Below are 26,989 nucleotides of genomic sequence, written 5' to 3' on the forward strand. Positions count from 1 at the left end.
AATGAGAATATTTTTATATGCAATTTTCCTGCTTAATCATTTAAAAATGCAAATAATAAAATAGAAGAGTTTTATATTTTTCCTGCAAAAACTAATTTAAGTAGGAAAAATTATTAGTTGAAGACTATTATTCTATTAAGTGACTGAGTGGTAAATGCTCTTTAATATGAAATAAGGCTGAGGTATAAGGAAAAAGATAGAGCATCAGCTTTTTTTTTTTTTTTTAGTAATCCATGAATTTTGAATATATAAACATTAAAGCCCGTATGCAGTACTATAAGATATGAAATTTTATTGTATAATTGAATGCACATTTATACAAGGAAGTTTTTTTTCCCTACACATTTAGTAGGAATCTCATCACAAATTAAAAATGTACTTAGAGTAGATTGTATTTATCTATAATGTATTTTTAATTCATATACTCCAATAACCCACAGTTATACCATTTGAAGTGCAATGCAGTAAGCCTGCCAAAAATTTAGAAATATTAAAAAGCAATTTTAAAGTAGTTAATATTTAAAATATGATGTATAAAATTAATCTATCACATTTTTATAAAAGAAGTAAGAATATAACTTATTTAAATTCTATAGTGTGAATTATATAATAATAAGAGTATATGGGATAAAAACATACTGTTTCAAGAGAGGTATAACTAAATATCCCTGAGAGTTTGATGTCAAGGTTGCCTCTTCAAGTGTAGTGTCATTTTACTAGAATTTTAAACGGTAAATAGAATTTTAGGTAGCACCAAAAGTAAAAGCTTGGTGGAGTGATACAGTATGGTATTATTTGGGTAATGATATTTGCCCCTCTGCATGGGACACAAAATAAGAAAAGGGGTTCCCAGATCATACATATAGTCAAGTAGCTTTTTGAGATTAGCATAATTGTGAATAGTTTTGAAAGATGAAGTTTATATGATGAATTTTTTTGTTAAAATTACCAGCTTCTTTGTACTATTTGCCAAAGTATCTATGATACTTCATTGTGAAAATGGAAAGTTAGTTAATTCAAGGAAAACTTCATTCCTAAAATTCAGGTGTTATATACATATTTGAGTTCTGAAATAAGCCAGATCACTTATTTGACCTATCTTTAATGTATGTAACTAGTGCTTTTTGTTTATGAGATGGTGATGGTATCTATGTATTACTGTCTTATATGTTTGTTGTCTTATGAAATTACCTCTTCAAACTGAACATATTTTGCTCTGGGAAAAAATATCATAAAACAGTTTTCTCTGTTAATAGTTTTTCAAATTTTTAAATAATTTTATTTTATTTTTAGTGGAGGGAATTACTGGGTTCTCATATACATAACATTTTATGACCAGGTGAATTTGTCAAGCTGAAAATGCTAACTCTTTATGTAGTAAAAAGTTGTCACAATGATCTACTGATACTTACTGCTAGTAGAGCAACAATGTATCCATTGTATTGCATCCAAATGCACTAAAATGTAATACATTAAAACACATCTTTTATATACTTAAAATGCCCTCATGAGTTAGGCAATATTTCCCATATCTGTAGAAGAGGAAATAGTTTGAGAGTAACTGGCCTTTTATATGTCATAAGTCTCAATTTTAAACTTCACCTATGTGATATAAGTAAAGAAATCTCCTTATTGAGTTAGAAAGTGCTGGTAACGCAAGGATTTAAATTTTCTTTTCATAAAATTGTTTGTAAAGGTATAGATTAGGAGGAAGTCAGTTTCGCACCTTTTGATTCTGCATATCTGTGCATTTTTTATGTCCTGTTTATCCCAGGACAGCCTTTTCTTTTCTTTCTTTTTTTTTTTTTCAAGAAATTTGCCTTTATTTTCTAACTAGAATAACATGTATGGCTCTTTCTATTTCTCCTCCCTTTCTTTTCTTCAAGGCATTCCATGATTTTCTTCCCTGTTGGTGTTTGAGTAAATTAAAGACAATTGCAGACTTCAGTGAATTCTATTGTAACACAAAAACATCTTACAGGGTTATATTTTGGAATAAGATTCAAAAGATTTGTGGCTTCGATCAGGTTTTTTTTTTTCTTTTTCTTTGTATCTTCACTTGGCTTGAAGTTTTGCATGGACAAAATGCCATGCTGGCAACCCAAGTAGCTCATTAGCTGTTCATTCTGCTTTCTTTGCATTGTTTCACTAACTGCCTATCAAAATTCAACGTGTAGCTTGGGCCTGTAGAAAATAATGTAGCAAGAAATCATTCAAAAGCACGTATTGTTTACAGATCATTCGAAAGTACTAGGGATTAATCAGTGATGGAAAGCACAAAAACACATTTTAGTTTTTATGAGTGATTTATTTTAAAAGTTGAAAATAAATCAAATGTTTAGTGCATTTCTAGGAAACGCAACACTGAAAAAAGGAAGTAAATAATTTGCTTAGTGATTTTTGATTAACCTGTAAATAACTATACATATTTTTTTTCAAAATTTAATTTTCTTTTACAAACTTGGAGATTAAACCAGACATGTAACCTATGGGAAGAATGCATTTTGGGTGTTGAAGTAGATTCTATCTCTAGCATATTCTCTTTTATGGCAAAATTTTTCAGTTTTTTGTTTGAATCAACTTAACCCTTGTTCTCAAGTGACTGCTTTTTTCTTCTACTCTATATGAATTATAAATTCAAATTTACAAATCATAGATTTCTACCCCCTTTAAAATTTATTTCCAATGTTTTGCTTTTCATTGAGAAATTATTATTTAAAATTAATAGTGAATGGTCAGCTTTGTTTCCATTTTGCCTTGAAGAATAAACACATGTCTTCCTGGGAAGACTAAGTATAATATAAATTTGATTAAATATTTTCATCAATTTTAAATTGAGGCCTGCTTTGGGGAAGAATAAGAAGCCTGAGTCAGAGATATCCACCTGCATTGTTTCAAATGAATGAATGTAATAAAAACTTCTCTAAAAAATTCTTTGACTTGAATTTTAAGGTTGAAGCTCCAAAACTGAGATCATTAGATGACCTGTTCCTCATATCATGATGATGCAGGAGTTTTAAAAAGATGGAAAAACTGGATCAGCGAAATTAACCTCCCATGGTCCATCTCTATTTGGAAGGATATTGCTAAGGATTATTATTCTATAAGTAGAATATATTTGCCTGCTGTAGAATTTGCTGTCCTGAAACTTCTCCATCCCTATCCCTATCCTTCATAAAAGATTGAAGAGGAGAAAGACTGGTTAGAGTTCCCAGGAAAATCTGAGATGTGATTGTCCCTGTTGGGGTTTGGTATTCACAAGTAAATATAGACACTGTTAGGAGAAGACCCAAGTTTGTGGGACATGAAAATTATGCAAAATAGAGGAACCTTTTTATATTACTTTTTGATATTATATTATCTTTTATATTACTTTTTCAAATTTCATAAACTTTAACTGTGTAAACATATTTCTAAGGCCCTTGTCAGGAATTTGAAAAGGTCTTATGCAAGAGAATCTGAAGTTCAGACTTTTAAAATTTCGTGATAAATCAATTTGTAGAGTAAACTAATATTTGTTTCCTACTTACTGAATTCAAAAGCTGGGAAACTGGAAGATGCCTGAGAACGATATCTTAGGTTGCCAAATGCTAACTGCATACTTGCAGAAGTAACTGGGTTTCACTGTCCTGAGGGGAATCTGGTCCAAAAGGGCTGGTTGCTAGAGGGGAGAACACTCTAACATTAAGAAAATCTGTAATAATTCTCCAAAATCAGAAGACGTCTTTATAATTACAGCTTTCTTGCCTTTACCTCCTTTAAAAAATCAATTTGTAAAGTATTAACTGTAAGTAACTATGAGGCATCTCAAAAATGCACAAAACAAAAACACCAACTACTACCTAAGTGTCATATAACATTACCAGCATCTGGTGATTAATAGGGTGTAGAGCAAGCGAACCAGTCTGTGTCCAATAAAATAGAATTTAGAGGTGCTAGTGTTATACGCTTTTACCATCTATTCTCACTCCTATTGCTCTTTCCAATTTTTCAAGAGCTGGCAGATGGAAAGGGGATAAAGGAGGAGATGGAATGAAATATTAGACCACCTGTCCCTGCTAGTATAGAATACATAATTTGAATTTAAGATTCATGTTTGATTTTAGAAAAGTCTGAACCATTTTGTAGTAAAAGTGAGTTGTTATTATCACTAATGGGATTGTTTCATATCTTAATATTATCTGAAAGATTGAAACATCAGAGGATTGAATATTGAAGATCCAACTCAGAGAAATGAAAAAAACCAAACCAAAACAAAACAAAACAGAAGGAAGCCATTTTTTTTTTCCTTTCTATATCAAGTTCAGGCTGCTCAATGGACAAGGTCCATTTATGTTCAATCAAGTAATAGCAATGAATTTAGCTAGCTGGACTTTACATTCCCCTTGTGGGCCTGTTTCCAGGTCACTGGAGTAAATATCTTAATCTGTGTTCTTGTTAACATAAGCCACCTGAGGTAAGGCAATCAGCCTTTCAGGGCAAGAATACATTTAATTATGTGGCACCTTTTCTCTAAATATGAAGGGAAACTCCAGGAAGATCCTACGTTATTTTGTTTTTATCTTATATTTTAGTCTGTTTTCTGTTGCCCACACAGAATACCACAGACTGGGTAGTTTAGAAAAAATAGAAATTTATTTGGCCCATGGTTTCGTAGTCTGGGAAACCTGAGTATGGGGATAGTATCTAGTGAGAGTCTTGTCCTGGTGTGGTGGAAAAATAAGTAAGCCTATGTGATACAGAGATGGGGCTGAACTTACAGCAAACCCAGTCTTGTGGTGATTAACTGGCTCCTGGAATAAAGACACTAATCCACTCTTGAGGGCAGAGCTTGCTCTTAACCAATTTTGGTTTCTCTTAGGTTGCTCTTAACCAATTTTGCTGTTACTATGGCAATTAAATTTTAACATCACTTTGTGAAGGGATATTGAAACTAAGGAATCTGAGATTTAATTAAATTTGCGTGAATTATTTATGCTACATAAAACATTTTAAAATGTTCAAAAGTCGAGTGGTCCAATTTCAAAGTACAACTAGAACTATAATAAAGACTTTCCAATTGTTCTGAATATTTAGTTTTTCCCTTGTATCTTATCATAAATGGCTTAGTTTAATTATCACTTTATGAGTTATTTCCTCCAGAATATTTGCTGTTTCTGAAGAAAGCCATTATTTGGATCCCACACTTCCTATATCTTTCAGGAGAACCAAGAAAAGGAAAAATTTGATTTTGGATATCATGGAAAAATATTATGTCCTGGATTTTTTTTTAAATAAGCTGTACTCTTCTAATTTGATACATTGTTAAAGTCTTCAGTGAGTACAACCTTTGAGTTTTTGGTTATAATTCTGGAGTGGTAGGGAAAGGCAACTGTCTCAAAGTCCTAGAAATTTCTTCAATTTTTAGAAACTTGCTATGTCTTCTGAATCATTTTTGAGTTTTTGTTTCCCTGATCCTCTTTTCTCTCTTGTTATTGTAAATTCTTTTTTCACTTGTTATTGCAAGTTATGTACAGTTCTCCTGAGCTTATCATACATTGGTATACATAAAATTAATTAATGCAGCTGTTTTTGCAGACCATATTAATGTCTAGATCCTGGGTCTGTTTTAGAACTAAGAGACACTCATGGCCATAAGATGTGTCTTATCTTTTTGATACTGTATCTTGCTTTCTTGGAGTGAAAGAAAGTGACAACGAGTCACTAGTCATATGTGAAAAATAATAAAACAAAGTACCTGGCACAGGATTCTGCTTGTAGCTCCCCTTGTCTAACTTATTCTAGAGGTGATAATATGTATATTCAATGAAGCAATAGGAATTGTAAAGACTAATGTATGTGGGAAGAAAAGCACATTATCTTAAATTATATATGGGTTTAAATAATCCAAACCTCCATGCCAGAGAAGTTGGAGTAATAGGGCCAAGGCATGCTCTACTATCTGGAACCACCTAAAAATAATGAAATACATGAAACATCAATTTCAGGACAAAAAAAAAGTGTTGGTTCTTCCTATGACAGCCCCAGCTTTTTGCCTATACTTTTACACTTTGGAATGTAGGAAGAGAAGGAATCCAGGTGGAACCTAGATATTTCCTTGAGTTGAGAAGGAGTGGGAGTCCTGTAAGGTTAAAATGGTAATTCACATGACAAAATAGGAGAGGAAAAAAATCTACGAGAGAAAGATGGTTGAAGTTCAGTAGAGTCCACAATCTTCAGCTGAGTATGGATTAGCTAATGTCCATAAGGAAGCTACCTGTAGCAGAAGAAAGAACCACTCAAAAGGACTGGAGGTGAAGGTACCTGGAAATCACAGAAAGCCAGGGAGAGTTCTTGTTCACATCAGAAATAGACAAAAATATCATAATTCATGATGTAGTACATTAAGTATTCTGAAAAAAGTTTTGTCTCATTATTGGGACAAAATTAACTCTAGATTAGGATTTGCTCTAGATCTGCTTACCAAAGTTTAAAATCAAGGCTTGAAAAGTTGAATCTATTCCCAAGTAATTTAATCTTTTTCAGAACAAAGTTCATAAATATTTATAGGAATACAAAAACATTTAGCACCCAATAAATTTAAAATTCAGTTTCTAGCATCCAACAGAATAAATTTCTTAATTTCTCACATCCAATCAGAAGTTATCAGGCATTCAAAGAAAAAGGAAATATGTATATAAAAAACATTCAGAGACATTGAAACAACTTTTAAAACTATATTCCACAGTACATAAAGCTAAAGAATGAACTGAACCAGTGCAGGTGTGATATTAAAAAGACCCCAGCCAAATTTCTTGACATGGAAACTGTAATGTTTGAAATGAAAACTACATTGTATAAGTTAAATGTGAGTTTAGTATCAAAAGAGAAAAGATCAGTGAATTCAAAGACATGGTAGTGGAAACTATTCAAGTGAAAGGAAATTTGTTTTACTAAAAGAACATCAGTTAGGTGGGGCTTATCTTAAAAGCAGTATGGTGAGACAAAAAATGTTGAAGAAACAATGATCACAAATTTTCCGAATTTTATGAAAACTCTAATCATGTGTGTATACATTATACAGGAAGTTAAGTGAATCTTCAGGGGGAAATATGGAGAAAACTACATCAAGGAAAATTATAGTTAAATTAACTATAAACAATGATCAACAGACAGTCTTAAAAGTGATCATGAAAAAAAGACACATATGGCAGAAGAATAGTGATAAACAACAGATTTTTCATCAGAATTAATGTAAGCCAGAATACAGTGGAGCAATGTCTTTGAAGTACTGAAAGGGGGAAAAATGTGTAATCTAAAATGATCTAATTAGTACACACTATCAATCATGAAAGAACAAAATTTATCAACTTTTTATATACAAAAGCTGAAATAATTAATCACCAAAAGATCCACATTGTAGAAAGTTTTAAAGGAATTTCTTCAAGAGAAGTAAAATAGTACCAAATGTAGATATGGATCTATTGTCACCCAAGATGAAATCAACCTAGTTCAGAACAAGGATTACCTTGGTTTGGGGATTTTTAGGATCGAAGTCTGGGAAGACACCAAATTCCAACAATCCTAATGAATGTGTTTTCAAGTTTCACAAGATGGTGGATATTTTTATAGCTTAAATTGTAAAGGGAGTTGTTGAATATTACTCTTGTGAAGAATTATGATTGATGTACTTGTAAGAGGGATTGGGCACAGTGTTAAGAAGCAAGGGACATGGTTTCACAAGCTCTAATGAGGGTAAGTTAATTTTATTCCAGAAGTTGCAATTTGACCATTTCATAAGGTCAGCATGTTACCCAGGTGGGTATATGCAGACAGCTTACTTCAAATGTTTAGCTGTGGATGGGCCTGAAATCTGGTTTAACAAGGCCTCCTTACTCCATTGTAAATGATACAAACCAATGCTACCGCACTTTGATTTTCTTCTCTGACAATACAAGTGAAAAACATAGAAATCGTAAATGCCTTAGTGAATATTTTTTTAAAAACCTTCCACTTACCTTTTGCATTTCTGAACTAGTGCTAACATAATAAATATAAATATAAATTAGAAAGCACAAATTACAAATTATCTTTTTGACAAAAATACATCACTTTTAGTCTTCTAGAATTGTCAATTACTTTTTCTTAAATTAGTCACCATTTTTTACTTTTCAATATAATTGAGTTTATTAAATTCGGTAGTGTGAGGGAGTATTAATAGGCTCACCCATGTGCCATGCACATAGTGGTCTTAAATTACTACAGAGACCTGGTTGTTATCTTTTATCTGATTCCCTCCATAGGAGCTCCTGGAAAATCCCCAATTAGTTCTACAAAATTCCATGTTGGACAGAAGTAAGATTTATTTATTTTTTCCTTCATGGCAAAATTCTCACATGAAAGTTCAAATTCCTTATCTTCTTTTGAGATTCTTAGAATAAGTGCCCAATTGGATTTTTACAGGAGTAATGAGTTCCCTTAAGAAAAAAATAGTTACTCTCTTTTCCCCTGCCTCTACTTGTCTCCTGTCGTGGGCAATCCTCCTTGACACTTTGAGAAGGGCTGTTCATTCTGTGGTGCCCTCTTCATGCTGCTGTGGTGGTACTCAGTGACTCCCACCCTCTATCCTATCTCCTATTTTGTCTTTTGGAGCAGAACAACTCATGCATTATTATGAGTCAAGGCATGAACTTCAAGTTGTTTATTTTTTTAACATGTGGATATAGGAAAATTAGCCCATAGGGGAGGGTACATTTTTGATTTTACAATAGGAAGAGTGCACAAAAAAAAAATAGACAAAAGTGTACTCAGGCTAATATTTTAAGATATTGTCTGCCACATATACTTTTATAAGCATGGTTTTACTGCTTTTAGTTTGCTCTTTGAGAAATAACAGTATTTTCATGTCTTCCTCAACTAATATGGCATTATGTCTTCTAGGCATATTTATGTATTTTATTCTTTGTAAGTAGAAATGAGGAACAGTGAGGTAAAGAAAGGGAAAAGACTGGATGATGAGAAAATCGTCCTGTCAATATGCCTCAGAATAAAATGAATTGAAAGAGAATAATAAGGGTTTTTCAGAGTAGAGAAGTTGTTGAAATGGATAAAATATTCACTTATGGTACTTTTATCAATTTTTCCTTTGGAGTTTTATTTTTAATCATTGTTTTTGCTCATATAGGGAGGAGGGAACATACATTTGAGCTTCTTTCATTACATTTGCCTGTAGTGGCTCATCTCTTATTCCCTATTAATGACGTTATTGTTTTCTCTGAAACACTGAATAAGCCAATAACCAAACTTGTTCACACTGGAGCTGCTTCTCATATAAAATACACATGGATGTTCATATTGCTCTCTTACTTTTTCAAACAAAGTAAATAACTACTGGATGTTTCTCATTTTTCTTTTCATTTCTTGAAAAATCTGGTATTATTTCTGATATTAAGGGAGTTGAATAAACCATTATAATCCAGTTTTCCATCTCCAAGTTCAGATCTCTTATATATGACAACTGAACAAAATTAAAATTGAAGGCTTTCTCTTCATATAAAAGCCATGTGATTTTTGGCATGTGAAGTTGTCATCACAGTACCCCAATAAAGCAAAGACAAACAATACAGGCATCTTTACCCTTATGAGGTTTAATTGTAACAGAAACCCTTCTGAGATTGCCATCTGTTAACCTTTGTGTTGAATTTAGTTTATAGATGTACGTGACATCCATGGTTTTAAATAATGCTTATTTTATTTTTATGACCACTTATATAAATCAGGGATTTCAAACATAAATATAGATATATATTCTTTTACATTTTCTTGAAAAATGAGGTTCGGAAATACCAGGCTTCCTTTCTTGTATGAATTTGTAGCATCCGTCCCATGTCATTTACTTTCCAGGTTCCCACAGTCTTCACACTGTCTGCCTCACTCTTTCCTGTTACCTGCTTGGGCCTCTATTTGAATTTACAACCTCGGCTTTAGAAATGAAAGCCATAGTCAGCAGGTATATCTTGTGATTCAGACTGATTCTAAAGCACATGTTGCAGCTGAAGACAGAATTCCTTTTTTTTTTTTTTATTGGTTGCTGAAAACATTACAATGATCTTGACATATCATATTTCATACATTTGATTCAAGTGGATATGAATTCTTATTTAAAAACCAAATGTCGTCTTTGATAGAAATGACAATCTTGAGGGAGTACCATTCCAAATTCCACGTGAATGAGCATGAAAAGTGTTTTAATAAGGGATATTCTCTGTTTGGGGGCCATAAATTGCCCATGCAATGAATGATGTTAATTATGGATGATTTTTTAATGTTTAATGCTGTATGCTACCTTTGGGTTAACAACTTTCATTATCACAAGCTTGTCAAGTGTATTGTTAGAACAACGGGAGAGACTTCCTTATTGTTTTTCTTCAACTCTGCACAGTGACTGGAAGCTATTTTAAGTAATGGCTTCTGTTATTATTTTCCTGCTTGTTCATATGTTCCCTGTTGTTGCCAGTGATGAAAAAAAAAATACCTCCTGGTTTCTTGGGAACTTGTTCAATACAGATTTTACATCCCATCCCACAAACCAGTATGCTCATTTTTGTTAATAAACTTTAGTAGTATGACCATTTAATGGAAGCCATTCTTCATTAAGGAGGGTGCTTTAGTTTTCTCATTAATACTTGGTTGCTGTTGTGTTGGCTGATGCTTTTTTAGAGAGAAATTATAGGACTCTGATGTCACGCCCTAGATGAGACTTTCCAGTTTTAGCATCTGTCCCCTTGGCACATTTCCTGGTGTTGACAGTTGGGTAAGAAGACACCCCTGGGTTTTATGAAGTCCTCCTGCTACAGATGGTAGGCTTTTGCTTTTAAAGAGTCTGTTTTAGCACTGACTCTCTTTTTAATCTCCTTCTTATATTTTTTGGTGAAACTTTTATATAATCAAAAAAATGATGTCTCACATATAAAATAAGTACAAAATGATTTTAATGTGCTACATGATACGAAATCAAAACCACAAATTTTGAATTGGCAGAATCTACCAGTTCAGGCCCTACATTTGACTTGCCAGAAAGAAAATAATCACATTGCAAAAAAAGATCAGGACAAAGCACTTTAGTTTCTTCTCTTGAGCTTTTGTACTGAGATCCAAATAGCTGAATGTTTCACTTACTGCGACATCTTGTAAGTGGAATTAGTGTTGATAGGATATAAAGTTCATGGCTCTGGACAAACCTACATCTATGATTTTTGAGGAACACACATTTTAGTACCCTTAGGAAATATTTATTGAGCTATTATAATCTGTTAATCCTTACTTTAAGTGTTTTATATATTATTTAGGCTTCTTATCACCATCAAAATTATCATATTTACATATCATATTTTACATCATAGAGATTAAATTACTTCCCACAGCCACACAGCTGGCTAATAGTGCATCTAAGATCTAAGCCCTTGACCTCAAACTCTAGGGCATATTCTGGTACCCAGTATGCTGTGCTGCTTGATTATCTCAAATAGACTACAAACTACTTTGCCTGATAAGTTTACTTCAAACAATTTTATACAGAAATGAAAATAATTTTTGATTAGCTTTGCTATGTCATTTTCTTCTTCTTCTTCTTCCTCCTCTTCTTTCTTCTTCATTATTTTTCTCCCCCTTCTCCTTCTCCTCCTCTCTCCCTCCCCCCTTTTCCCGATTTTCCCTTCTCCTTCTTCTGTTGTTGGTATCAGCAATTGAAACCAGGGGCACTTAACCACTGAGACACATCCCTACCCCTTTTTATTTTTTACTTTTTAATTTTGATACCAGGTCTTGCTAAATCAGTTAGGTCCTTCCTAAATTGCTGAGGCTGCTATTTTCAGCCTCCTGAGTCATGGGATTACAGACATGCATGGCCAATACCAGTGCTTTATCATTTTCTATTATTCAATTTTAATGCAAGTTTTCTGTCATTTTGTTATCTTTTGGAATGTGTCTTCTTCAAATGATTGGCAGAGTATTAATTTTGATAAAAGGCAGATTGATCAGATGATTTTATTGATATTGGGATATGATCATTTACTCAGTCAAATCTTAGTAAAAGCTGGTTGAATGGGATTCAGAAGTTGAATATGATAAAATTTTAGTATCTATGTAGAAAATTACAGCTGAAACAGAAATGTAGAAAATTGAGTTTGAAATTCGAGATGAAACATAAATTAAGGCCATTTTATTTCCCACATTTCATTGTAATGGCACAAAAATGTATGTATAAAGTAATTAATTTATAATAATTCTTCAAATCAAGAAAGAATATCTTCCTTTGATAAAACATTTTGGTGAAATTTGAAGATTTTAGCAATTATATCCTGCTAAATACAAGCTACATACATATATTTTGCCACAATATTTTTTTATTGTGGAAAAATATATGTATGTAGCTTGTAAGATTTGCCATTTTAAGTGTACAATTCAGCATTTTAAAAAACATTATTAGTGTATGCAACTATCACCATACATCTCCATAAGTTTTTCCATCTTATACCCATTAATTAGTAACTCCCCTTTCCCTATATCTCATTCCCATTCTAGCAACCACCTTTCTCCTCTCTGTCTCTGTGATTTTGACTACTCCAAGTACTTCATATAGGTGGGATTATACAGTATTTGTCTTTTTGTGACTGGCGTATAACTCAGTGTAGTGTTCTCAGGGTTCATCTGTGTTGTAGAATGTGTCATAATTGCCTTCCTTTTGAAGGCTGAATAGCGTTCCATTGTATGTGTCTATTACATTTTGCTTATCCTTTTATTTGGATTGTTTCTGTGCTTTGGATATCAGGATACTGTCTGGAGAGGGGAAGGCAAGGCACCACTTCTTAGTTACCATGTGGGTGTGGAGGTCCATCATCTTATTTATTCTCCATTGACATCACAGTCTCCTCCACACTGCTAGGCAGGGGTAAAGTTCTAGCTCTCTGGGAGGTTTAGGACTGTATCATACTGCTCCCAAGGGGACCTCTATTGATTCAACAGAAAGGAGTGGTGTAGTCACTAGTGAAAGTCCTGTCTCTCTACAAGACCTTCACTGACACAAGGGGACACCTTGTTCTACCAGTTAGGAGTGGAATTCTAGGCTCCCCATGTGATCTCTACTGCCTTTAGAGGATGTTATGGGGGGAAGAGGTGATGGAGGTCCTTATTGTCAAGCAGGAGTAAAAGTCTTGGTTTTCCATTCATTTACTTCTGAGACCACTTGTTATTCTTTGGGTGTGAGATGTACACCAAAATCTCACATGTGAGACAATGCAAGAATGTTTGGATTATAGCCTTAACCTAATCAGTGAATTGATACCTGTTGGGATTAACTAGGTGGTAACTAGAAGCAGGTGGGGTGCGCCTGATTTAATCGGGGTGTGGCTACATACATATATATGAGGTATATATTTTGTATCTGGAGAGTGGAGTCTTCCTCTCTCTAATACCTCATCACCATGTGAGCTGGTTCCCTCTGCCACAATTCTACTGCATTGGTGTTCTGCCTCACCTCGAGCCCTGAGGAATGAAGCTGACCTCCTAATGGACGAAGACCTCTGAAACTGTGAGCCCTCAAGTGAACTTGTCCTTCCCTAATATTGTCTAGTCATATATTTTAGTTCCAGCAGTTAAAAATCTGATTAAAACACCACTCTGGAAGAGAATTCAGGATAACTCATTATATCCCGATGGAAGTGGAAATCTAGATTCCCCACTTGGCCTTTGGTTATGTGTATGGGTTAGGACCAACGTTGTTTTCTGTGGTGCATGATTGGAATAGAAAGGGTGATGTCCACAAATTTTCTGACTTGTTGGTCTGCCCTATTGCTTGACCTTTTGTGAGGTTTTATTGTTTTTTGCTTGTTTTGTTTGTCTATGTCCATTGGTATTTCTCAGTTGCCAGTTCTTTTGCTCTAACTCTGATAAAGAAGTATAAGGCAATAGGGAAACCCAGTGAATTCATTAATTGTCTCACCTTGGCTCCTGACGCCCCATTGCAATCTTTGTCCATTTGGGCTAATAACATACAGTAACCCAAACATCTTAAAAATAAGAGGAATCTCTTTGGCACATGATCCTGGAGGTTGGAAAGTCCAAGATGAGGGTACCGGCAAGCATGGTGTCTGCTGAGGCCTGGTTTCTTGTTCACAGCTGGTGCCTTCTCATTAAGTCCTCAAATGGTAGAAGGGGCAAGGAGTTTCTCTCAGGTCTGTTTCATTAGGGTACTTATCCATTCCTCAGGGGGCTTCCTTCCTAACTTAATTATCTTCCAAAGATTGTATTCAGATGCCTCAAAACATGAAATTTGAAGTTTTATAATTTGGGAAGTGATCGTACTGAACACAAGAAGGTTCATAAATGTTTTTAAAACTACATAGAAAATTGATAGGTACAAGTCTCTTTCACTTAACACGTTTACTTGCTATAACTTTCTGGGAAATCAGTTGTGTAGTATATTCTCTAAATTATCATGTCATAATGATATGGACAACACTTTTGTCTGAATTAACAGTAATAGCACATAGTTTGGATCTTAGGAATAAAATCAAGTCTGTCTTTTATGGAGTGACAGCAAGAACTGACAACAGAACCATTCCAGGTGTTACTACTTAAAAACCAGTGATGTGCAGAACATTACTTTTGTAGAGTAAGTGGTACACACCAAAATTGCAGTATTTTGTCATTGTGTAAACCACTTTAGAGTTGTATTTTAGAGTCATCAAGTGAATTATAAATAATGGCTTTCTTGTGGAATCAGTATTATACTTTTCATAAAACATAACTTTTAAACTACTAATAATTACTTCTGTTTCTCATGTATTAATGAGATTAGGACTATGGTCCTTGTATTTGCAAAAAAAAATAGTTGTAAGAGATAAGACTAAAGAATTTTTTGAGGGGGAAATAGAGAAAGTTTAATTAATATTTTTCTATTAATCAGTTTTGTGCCTGTGCATCTGTTTATGTGTGTGTGCAGGTACATTTTTAAAAGGGAAACTATTACTCAGGATTATTTGTTGGTTTGAACCCAGTAGGCAAGAGTGATACTAGTATTTTCTCTCTCCATTCTAGGAAAACAGGAGTAAGGGCACAGAATTTGTATTTCCAAAATCTAAGCTCTTAATACCACCCCCATCTGCTTGCCGCTAAAAGTAAACAGCCTTACTATTTCATGCCCATTCCAGATACCAGAATGAAAAGATTCTTGCTTCAATTTGAAATGAGAAAACAACTCAATATGGAGATAATTTTCCTAGATAAATGGGCTGAGAGTGAGGAAATGGAAAAACCTTGGATCCAGAACACTACAGAATCCTTAAGGAAGACCAAACTTTGATGGGCGATGTTTGGCTACTGGGAACTTCTGAATCCTGGAAACCACAGCTATGATAAATAAGTGGTGAGATTCCAGTGCCTAAGGCAGGAAAATGATAGATTCATGAAGAACATGGACTTGAACAGGGAGTGTCTTGTTAGTGACCAATTCTCATCAAATTCTAACTTTTTCAATTTTGGGGGGATTATTTATTCTCTGATAGAACCCTAGAGATTGTTCAGGGTCCTTGCCCCACATGACTGTGTTAGAATTTCCTGTCAACCCTGTGTGACACAAAGAACTAAACCATATTAGATTATTTTGACTGGTTAGAAAAGCTATGAAATAAGACCTTTCCTTCACTTATGTAACATCCATGTACAATATTCATACCTGTTGAGCACATGGCACAAAATAGTACTGTAGTTTTTTAAAAATAGAGTGACCCTATTTTTTAATCACTTCAAAATCTTATGGTTGATTGCCTTCTTCCCCACTTTCTCTTTCATGTGTTAGATATACAGTGGCCTTTCAAAGAAACTTGTGTAAAAATAGAAATGTGTTGGCATCTTAGCAGTACAGTAGCTCATGTTGACTGTCTCCTTTAAGAACTGGACCACAGAAAGTTACATGAGGTTTCTGTGTCAGAGGCTGGTTTTTCCTTTTACATTGTTATGGAATGTGATATCTTCTTGTGAGAGCAAGTGAGGAAGCAATTTCACATGACATTTCTAGGATGCCTGCTGCCCTTTGTCCATGCCTTAGAACCAAACTCACCCAATTGGAAGAAATTTAGTTAAGAATAAATGAGTGAATTGAAAACCATTAGTCATACATGAATTGAAAAATTACTTAGAAACCCATACTTTTCTTTAGTTATATCATATAACCAAAGTAATAACTTACACTCTCAAAAAATGTGATGAACACAGTTTAATTTTTTTTTTAACCAAAATGGGCAGTGACAGGACTGTTAGATACACTGGGAAACACATTTTTTTTTTTAACCTAACCCACCGGAGATAGGATATTTGGTAAATATGCCACAGACATGGGTGTATTAATAATTATCTGATTATCTGTCCACTTTATTGATAGTGGAAAAATCAAGTGGTTTGTGGTATACTTTGCAAGTTTCAGCTGACCACTCATTGCAATAGAGAACTATTAATATATTATTTCTCCAGCATCAGCAGGATTCATTCCCATTTAACTTTTAAGTTAACAGATATACTGTGTGATAAGAATCACTGCTCACATTTTTAGTTGTAATGGACAGTGGTGGGGTGAATTGTATCAATAAAGAAGTCAAGCTGTTCTTATAGAAGACATTGATTTGGTATAAATTGCCATTTAGGAGTTTAGCTGCTGAATACTAAAATGTAGATTTACTGATAAGTAGGAGACCTTATCATTTATTTGAAACCAAGTGACCTTCAAAATTAAGCTTTCTCAGATATCCTCATTTCTAGAAGATATCTAATTTATAGAGGTCTCATGTAGATGAGCTTTTGCATGAAAAATATTGAAAAATATGTTCAAAGTATCTGTAGATCTGCTTTGTTGTCGTTTGTGAAGGTAGTTAGCATGCCAGCCCCTGGAGTGGTCATGAAATGCTTGTCAATCTCAATATTGAGCAATATGTTGTAGACAAAAAAGCAAAACCAAGTTTGGTTGCATGTGACTATAGCATAAGTTTACTCCAAATTGTTGAATTCTGTGCCTCTGTAACTTGTGTCAGAGACTAACTCAGGATGTATATTTTGCTTTTCTTTATTTTAAAATATATTCAAGTACTGGTTTTATATCTTAGTTTTATGACATTGGCAAAGTACCATAGATTCCATTATATTCATTTCCTTTATCTGCAAGATGGAAATGTTACTTCTGAGGGAGAGGTGGGGAGTACTTTATTAACCACTAAATAAATATTCATCCATCTTCCTTTATATGGATTTAAAACTAAAAATTATGCTTAAAATATTAGTTTACAGCAAATGTCTTTGGGAAGAAAGTTGACTACCTAGGAATTAAGCAATGAAGATGCTTCTTTTCCTTAGCTTTTTTCATATTTCTCTCACTGAACAATGTTATAGATAGACTTATATAAATACTATGTGCAACATACAATGAAATTGCTCCTTACAAAGAGTTTCTCTATATTTTATTTGAGCTCAATTATATTATGCTACTCTAATTAACCAGATGATTAACAAAGTCTTCATTTTAGCTTAAGTACCTATAGAATTTGGTCATAATGTTTACTAACTTATAATAGTATTATATTACTAATTATTGCTAATATAATTAGAATATCTATGCTGAGAAAATTGTAGATTAAAAAGTATGTAATTTATGGAATTTAAAAATATAATAAATCTTATTGTTTCTTAGTAACAAACCTGATTAGAATTCTTTTTCTGTAACTTCTGACGAACTTTATATAACTTTTTAACAGGCTTAGAACTATTGAAGTGTATGATTTCTATCTGCCCTTGTAGACTGGTTATCAACCAGAGATGTTTGGTAGTTTTGCTCTTGTTGAAACTGTTTAATTCAGAGATCATTTATTCAATGAGAACATAAAAGCTGTGTGCCTTAAGTGGTGGCAGGAATCCTAATAATTGTTTATAAATTTTCTAATCAGAAATGAGTATTTTTCACTCTTTTTCTCAAGAAAATTCTTTTTCTTGAAATAAGCTTCAAAAATTTGTGTTTGGTATTGGACAAAATCAAGCTCTGCATATTACCATTACATTGCCAAAATTTTGATTATATATACTGCTTTCAAATAACACTTATTTGAATTTACTTTACTGTTATTTCCTAATTTTTTGAAATGGGAGTTTACCTTATTGACTTTTGTCTGTTTTCAGGATATGCTCTTAATATCCCCCTAAGATACAAATTTCTCTCTAAGAACAAAAAATCTCTCTCTAAGGAAGGATTTAGCTGTGCACTCAACTAACGCTTGAGTAATGTAGTTTATGGTAATAATAAAGCTGGATAATAGAGTTTTTCATTAACTATCAAAATATTTTTTAATTTCTATTTTTATTTCATTTTTGAGGTAGGATATTTGATTTTTATTTTATAATGTGCCAAAATATGTGACATTTCAAATTACTCTTTTGTTATTAATTTCTAGGTTAAGTGTATTTCACACAAAGGATATATTCTATATGATTCGCATCCATTGAAAATTATAAATCCTTTTTATGAGTATATATTTTTTTTAAAAAACCACTTTATTGTTTGTTATTGTTAGTTTACTATAGCAGTCTATGTAGTACAAAGACTTGGTGGCTTAAAAAACAGGAGTTTATTTTCTGGAAGTTTTTGGGGGTTAGAAGTTCAACATCAAGGTGTCAGCAGGATTTTTGTTTGTTTTGTTTTTGTGGGGCCTCTCTCCTTGGGTTGTAGATGTATGTCTTCTCCCTGTGATTTCAACATGGTTTTTCCTTTGGGTTTACCTCTGTCCTAATCTCTTCTTCTTAGAAAGACCTGAGACATATTATATTTGGGCCCATCCTGATCACCTCATTTTAATTTAATTGCGTCTTTAAAGAGAAAGACCCTCTCTCACATACAGTCACATTCAACCATAATGGTTGTTAGAATTTCAACGTATGTGTTTTGGAAAGACACTTATTTATTCAGACCATAATCTTGATTAAGAGTAATCTTCACTCACATAAGTCAATATAACTTCTTTGATTTCATTTCTAAATAATCTTTTCTTATAAATATTCACATAAGTGAAATTGATGTTATTTTAAGGGCTGAGCAATAAAATTTACTGAATAGAGAAAGATTTTGTTATACTTAAATTGAGAATTCTTTCTTTAAAAATGAATAGTCCATTTCTTTCAAATGTACTGCTGTCATTATAAAAGTAATTCAACAGAGGTGATTTTCCTTTGCAGTAGCAGTAACCACATGGACATAAACAACCACATAAACTACCAAAGTATATGAATAAATCTAAGAAAGAATGTAGAAGATATACACAAATTATGGAGCTTTATGGAAGGAGATTTTAAAAAACTGAAGAAAAGAGATGTGTTTCTGATTAAAATAAACTCTATAATGTAAAATACTAATTTTATAAGAACACTTTATTTAGTGTAACCTTAAGTACAGAAATAGAAAATATTATGCAACAATAATCAATGTTAACTAACCACTAAAGTTTCCTGAATACTTACTAATATCCCGTAGTTTCTCACTTGCGTATTCTATATCATTTCCCCAAATTTTTCAACTTATTTTATTTTTAAAGTTCCACGTAAGGCTCTGGACTCTCTATAACTTGTTCTCCTCAATTGTAATATAAGAATCATAGTTGTGTCAATAAGACATAAAGTGTTAGAAGGCTTAAGATTCTATCAGGCTATTATGCACAAATATCTAGAATTCTACATAAGTAAAGGAAGCTGTTGATAATGTGACTAAATACAGATAAAAACTTCTGAATCTTAAAATATAATGGACAGAGTTAAAAGATATGCAACAGAAAGAGAACATGTGCCATCAAACAAATTATAATGTCTAAAATATTCAGTAGATATAGCCAAATTGTATATGAGACAGCTTAATAAAAAATAATATAGAGGGTCTTTATGTCCAAGTTTTTGTTAAAACAGCATTCTTGTGGGGGATGATGTTATTATTGAACTTAGGCAGTTGACCCTTGTACTCTCATATTGGACATAAATTTTGTCTAGTGGTTTAAAATATAATTACTATTGCTTTCACAACAGGCCTTTTTAAGCCATTGAAATATTTCTTTGTAATGGATTGCTAAAGCTATAATAATGAGGGCAAAGTCCAATGACATGACAGTTTCCCATTATTTTCAATACAGGTCATACTGATTAAACTACCCCAGAAATTGATGACACTGGTGCTTATTAATAGAATGTCTGATTAACTCAAAGCCTTTTAGAAATATCATTGTACATTGGCTTATTAAAATTGTATTGACACTAGCATTTGGAAGATGTCTCTTTGATTTCTCTTTTTATTATTGCCTTTACCCAGAATTAAGATTGTAAGAAATCTAATCTTAATTTTAGAATTCATTCCAGATTGCAGCACTGAAGTATAAATACCATGTCTTTCATCTAAGTTTGATTTCCACTGGATTTATGTTTTTTTTTTTCTTGTACTTGTTTTGTTTTGGCAAGTTATACTCCAGAGTCTATTTTTTTTTCTTTTAACCATGTTAATGGATTTTAATCAGATTTTAAATATGCTTCAGATGGTATTTCCAAAAATATTTTATACATTTTCTTCATTTATATGACATAAATGAAGATTTGCTCATTTACCCATGACTTACACTTTCTTTTTAAAAACATTATTTTGAAATAATTTTATATTTAGAAAAAGCTATATATTAGTAAAGTTTCCACTTAACATCAAAATAAGTGAAATAAAATTTAATATCATTCATAATTATACTACAATTATAGTAACAGGAAATGGGCATCAACTCCATAATTCTTTACTACAGAACATTTGAATTTTACCCATTTTCCCATTATCTGTTTTTTTCATAATCATTTTTAGAATGGTTTGGATCCATAACAAAATTGAATAGATTAACAAAATTCCCTTTTATTTCTAGTCTGTATCATGAATAATTGCTTACTTTTATCAAATAATATTTTTGCATCTGTTGTATGGTTATTTTTCTTCATTCCACTAATTTAATTTTTGAATATTTAATCAACCTACTACTCCTTCATTAAATTTTGAATTAACATTTCTTTTAACAATACATGGAATACTATCCTTTTATATATTGGTGAATTTGATTTGAAATAAGTTTACTGTTTTGCATCTATTTTTATGAGAGAGTAGCCCTCAGTTTGTTGTTGGTGAAAATTATATGCAATGTCCTTATCAAGTTTGTAACAAAATTGTACCAGTGGCATGAAGCAAATTGGGAAAATTTTTCTCTACTTGCAAGAATTTGTGTCAGATTGATATTATCTCTTTTTAAATGTTTGATAAAATTCACCAGTGAAAATCTCTGACTCTGTTTTTAGATTTTAAATGAACATTTAATTCTTGGTCTGATATAGCAATATTCTATCTTCTTTATATCAATTTTGTTCAGATGTGTTTTTAAGAAAACTATCTTTACTCCTAAGTAAATGTAAACTTGTATGTGATCATTCTGTGTTATCTTTATAATATCTGCAACATCTGTAAAAGTACCTCTCTTCCCAGTTCTGTTATTGGCAATGTGTATTTTCTCCTTTCCCCTGATCAGTAAAGCTTATAAAAGAGTAAGCTTTTAAATGTATTGAGGTTTTCCATTGTGTGTCTGCCATTTTGTCATTGATTTCTTCCATTATCATTCTTTTTTGCTGTCTTCTACTCCTTCTTGAGGTTGATTTATCTTATTTCCCTAGTTTCTGGAGATGAAAGCTTACATTTTTTATTCTAAGTTTTCATTAATTTCAGAATCCTGGTTTTCATTCTAAGTTTTATCATGTAGCTATGGTTAGAGTTTTGTTGCTGAATTTCCAATTATTTGAATATTTTATTCAATCTGATATTCTGTACATTTTACAAATATTATTATTATTATTATTATTATTATTATTATTATTATTAAAGAATCCAAGTCTCAAGAAAGGATTTATAAATTTAGGTAGTACAGGAGATGCTCAAATTCTAATAATTTTAATTTTTATTACTTCCTTGTTTCTGTACATGGTCAAGATTTTTATGTTCTTCATATCTATGAAGGTGAAGTTAAAACATTTTACCCAAAAGTTCTTTTTACCTTTTTCTAACAAACCTGAGCTTTTTCTGTTGTTGAAATCAAATACAGATTAGTATGTTATTTATTGCTTCTTAAGTGTACTTAAATATGAAGTTACACAGAAGAAATGCAGATAATGTAACAGTTTTATCCAAAGGCTTGGTGTGATAGAGTAGATGGCTTGGATTTGGCTCATTTGTACTGTCTTTCTAATATTAGATAAATTTTCATGGTGTTTCTTCATCTGTAAATTGAGGGTAATGAATGTGGATGTAGTTTTTAGGAATATGCTATCACAAATTCTGTTAAATTTTAAACATGCTTTTTTTTTCTTCTACAATGTCTTACCTTACATGTAATTTTAGGGGCATTCCTTTTTTGACATTCATTCTGGCTGTTTATTATTATTGGTACCAGGAATTGAACTCAGAGGTGCCCAACCACTGAGCCACATTCCCAGTCCTTTTTATATTTTATTTAGAGACTGGGTCTTGCTCAATTGCTTAAGGTCTCCCTAAATTGCAGAGACTGGTTTTGAACTCACAATACTCCTCCTGCCTTAGCCTCCCCAGCTGTTGGGATTATAGGCATGTTCCACTGTGCCCTGCTCCCCTAAACTTATTATGATCCATGTTTTGATAATTCAGTGAATATCTAATGAATTAAACTTTTCATATATTGGGAAACTACATGAGTTCTATAAAACTTGTGCTGTAAGTAATTATGTATTCACAATGTCATATTCATTAAAGGTATTATGTGTGCAATCAAGCAAAGTCCTTTATTTTCAGTCTAATTTAATATTTAGGACAAAGTATATTTTTAAATTTTATCACCCAAAAATATGTAGTCAAAGGAGCACACAATTTATATAAGAAGATTTTGACTAGAACCCACCCTTGGGAATTATATGTTCTTGGAAAAATTATAAAACTTGTCTTTAAGCTTTCTACATTTTTACATATGATGAGTTATAAAACTTATAAAACTATCATTTTTTAAGTCATTAGAAATAAATTAATGTTGAGCTTAGAATATACTTTAGTAGCCAAAGCATTTTAACAGTAAGTATGAACTTCTCAGAATGGAATAAAACATATTAGCAAATAAAATATTATAAATTAAGAGTATAAATTAAGACATTTGAATGCAACAGAATGTTCTTTCCCCCACTTTTATTTTTTGGCATTTTTCTAGATGAGCAACTAAGGAAAGCTGCTGATTTTGTATTTGTGAGCAGTACAGCAGTATAATAAGCGAAGTGAATATTTTGGGAGGAAGATTTAGTATTGCAACAGCTGGTTCAGGCTGTTGCCTTATCAGAAATAGTGCTTCTAGACTATCAAAAGTAGGAGTGGGATCTTAAAATACAGTTTTCACTCAAACAAGAAAGCTCTTCGCCCTTTTTCCCTCCTTAAATCTCCCTTATGTGTATTTCAATTATATATATGTGCACAATTTTTTGTTTCCTACACACTAGATCTTATTAGGTAGTATGGACAGGACATAAGATTTCTCTCTACTTCGTAAACTTATTTTTAATCTCTGTTTTTGATGGCGTCTTAACCTATTCAGGCTGATTTAGGAAACATAGACTGTTTGTCTATATAAAAATATAGACAAACAATAGAAATTTATTTCTGAGCTCTGGAAGCTGGGGAATTCAAGATCAAAGTGCCAGCAGAACTGGTGTTTGATGAGGGTGTGGACTGTACTTCAAATATGGGGCCTTGTCACTGTGTCCTCACATGACAGAAATGGCACTTGCTGGACGGAAATGGCACTTGCTTGAGCTTCACCCACAGGAGCACTAATTCCATTTCTGAGGGAGAAGCAGTGCTGTTGGCATAATGACTTCCCATAGATCCAGCCTCTTCTCAGTATCACATTGGATATTAGGTTCCCACACATGAATATTGGGGGAAAACCAATATTTAGAATGCAGCAGATGGTATTTTAAAAAATTCAGAGAAATGCTCAGCCTTTCAAATTCATTTGAATATCATCTTCACTAACTTAGGTCTTTTATTTCAAACATTTTACGAATCTCTTAATAGAGAACCCCTTGGAAGTTATTTTTAAGCTGAATGTTAAGGCGAGTGACTTTGCAGGACTTCTAGTGGGGAATTCCAGAATTAGAGCCAAGGTTGTTTTTGCCAGGATGGCATTTGTGCAACAACTTGTTCCTAATTTATATAAGGTGCTGGATTCTAGAGAAGTGGCACGTTAATGCAGTTTAATACAAATTGAAGACATAAAGCACACAACATAATAATGTAAGAGCTTTGCCTAAGTATGTATGTTTGCAAATTAATGCTGGATGTTCCTGAAGGAATGGCATTCTTGGCTATCAGGTGAGATGCGTTAAGGGAGAAAGCTTCTGAAGAAAATGCTGATCCCCTTATTGTATTAAACATTAAGCTAAATATATAGGATGAAAGTTTATCTAGACAGGAACCCAATTTTAAGGAAAAGGATATTTCTAAAGTATTTGTCTTGACAACTCTTTTTTTTACCTTTTCTTCAGGGCATTATGTTTAGTTATTTTGAGTTTGCAGCTTATGCTGTTGATTGGACTCTTGGATTTACCTTAGAGGTCTCTGACAACATAAAAACAAGTTTCAGAAGGATAGAAATAACATGACTGATGGAAATTCTGTTTTTGCTGATTTAGGAACAGATTATGTTCCTAATCCCTCTATTAAATATCCATTTAAAATCTTTGTGTCTGTAGCCAACTCAGAGCAAGACTCATGCTTATAAAGCACAGGGTCAGGTGCAATTGGATTAAACCCTAGAACAAACACCCAGTGCTGGGACATGGACCTTAATTTTTAGTCCTTTATATAGTCAAGTGTTTGGAGTGGGAATGACTTTCAGATGCATCAAGATTCTGTCCTGTGCCAGTAATCCACTATTTGCCAGTTGAAGTGGTTCCTTTTACAATATAACTAAAGGAGTTCTCTTCATATTTATTTTACATTAACTTAATTTTATTTACAAAATATTTCAAACATACAGGTAAAAAAGATTTCTGTATCTACCCATCCAAATTTAACAGTTATTTACATTTTGAAATATTTATTTCATATTTGAAATATTTCATTTTCTCTTTTAAATGATCTATATCTGTATAAAAAGATACCTCATTCCTTTCTTCCTTCCTCTTTCTCTCTCCATTTCTTCCCTTTCTTTTAAGAAAGACCTACCTTTCCTTATCTTCTTTCACAAAGAAACTTCAATACCACCTGTAATTGTTTATACATACATATCACAAGTATTTGTATATACCTATAAAATAAATACTGATTAGTCTGTTTTTTTAAAATCTGGGTAAATTATATCATTTGCAAATTTTAAGTTGTAAAATTCACTATATGTTTCAAAAGTTTTTTTGTTCATGTATTTTAACAGCTCTGCAGTCTTACATGGACAGACAGTGTTCATTAATTGATAATTTGATTAGCTGGTCATTTGTTTCCAATTTCATTTATTATCAGCTATTCTGAATTGAATATAATTTAAATAAAAAGTTTTTTAGATAGTACAGAGTTTTTCAAGTCCACAGAATTTTTAACAAAAATGTTAGATAGCAGGCAATGTACATGAAAAGCTTTCCTAAGACTGTGTAACCATTGCCAAATTACTCTCCAAGTGATTGCTCCAATTTACACTTTTATCAGTTATTCATGAACTCTATAATCAACACATCCTAACTAGCAATAGATGATATTAGTCTTTTAAAATTTTAGGACAGTCTGGTGACTGCAAAATGATACCTTGTCATTGTTTTAATTTGTATTTCCCTGGTTCTACAAAAGTTTAAGCTTTTTATATGATTATTCACCATTTGATTTTGTATTAAATTATCTATTTATTGAAGTGTAGGAGTTCTTTCATTATTTTGGATGTAACCTTTTCTATGTGTATTGTTATAACTATTTTCTCCCAGATTTTGGCTCTGAACATTTGCTTAGGAATATTTGCTGTAAAGTAGCTTTTAGTTTGTTGTTAGATTTAGTAGCTCTTATCTTTAAACTTAATTGTTTGGGACTGCAGATTTACCTTTGTGGAGAGCTCTTGCCTAACATGTGCAAGGTCCTGGGTTCAATTCCAAACACTACAAAATAAATAAGTGAATAAAATCAGTTGTTTTATTTCCATTTAATGAACCGCTTTAGTACTATAAAGGCACTCTCCTCTGTTTTTCTAAGTGTTGTAAAGTTTTGCTTTTTTGTCTGTAATCTCTTTTGAATTCTTGAATCTATATTTTATGAGGTCATGATGCCACCTTAACATTTTTTGTTTGGAGAGTTGACTTTCACAGAAGAAATAGAGCACAATTTATCCACCCATTTGTAATGCCATTTCCAGCTTTATGTACATTCCCTGTCATTTCTGTTTATTCATGTTTTTGTTTTTAGGCTTTAACTTTATTTCAGAAACATGTGTGTTTATCCCTTCACCAGTATCCCACTAGTTTAATGATTAGAGTTTTAAAATAAATCATTATGTCCCCTTATTAGTTTTTGTCACTTTATATCTCACACAATTTTAGGATCTGCTTTCAAGTTCTGGAATAAGAATTATTGTAACAATGACTGGAATTTCCTTGAACTTTTAGATTTATTTGTGGAGACTTGCCCTCTTCATAATATTGGGTCTTCCCATCCTCATCTGTTTTAATCTTTTCTGTTTTGACACACATACAAGTGGAATAAAGTAGATGGTGCTCATTAACTTTATCCTGTTCTGTTAGAAGAGGGGATGTAACCGTGGAAGAGGTTAGATTGATGTAACCACAAGCCGAGGAATGTGGATAGCCTTTAGAGATACGAAAAGGAAAAGAATTGGTTCTTCCTAAGAGTCTCTAGCAAGAACTCAGCCCA

The 26,989-nt window shown here is 32.5% G+C and overlaps 1 protein-coding gene across 3 annotated transcripts in view; it reads left to right on the top strand.

Moving 5' to 3' along the window:
• Kcnj3 (potassium inwardly rectifying channel subfamily J member 3) overlaps window positions 1-26,989 on the top strand; it is a 135,628-nt gene that overhangs the window by 31,413 nt on the left and 77,226 nt on the right. The window contains exon 3 of one of the 3 annotated variants that reach the window (XM_048812279.1): window positions 15,189-23,724. The exons of the other annotated variants lie outside the window; for them this stretch is intronic. Coding sequence (XP_048668236.1) covers window positions 15,189-15,340 — 152 coding nt within the window. The 3' untranslated portion in view covers window positions 15,341-23,724. Of the gene's footprint in view, window positions 1-15,188; window positions 23,725-26,989 lie in introns of those variants that run through there. 3 annotated transcript variants of the gene reach the window in all.

Source organism: Marmota marmota, unplaced genomic scaffold, assembly GCF_001458135.2.
Source record: "Marmota marmota marmota unplaced genomic scaffold, marMar, whole genome shotgun sequence".
In the NCBI taxonomy this organism is placed as follows: domain Eukaryota; kingdom Metazoa; phylum Chordata; class Mammalia; order Rodentia; family Sciuridae; genus Marmota; species Marmota marmota.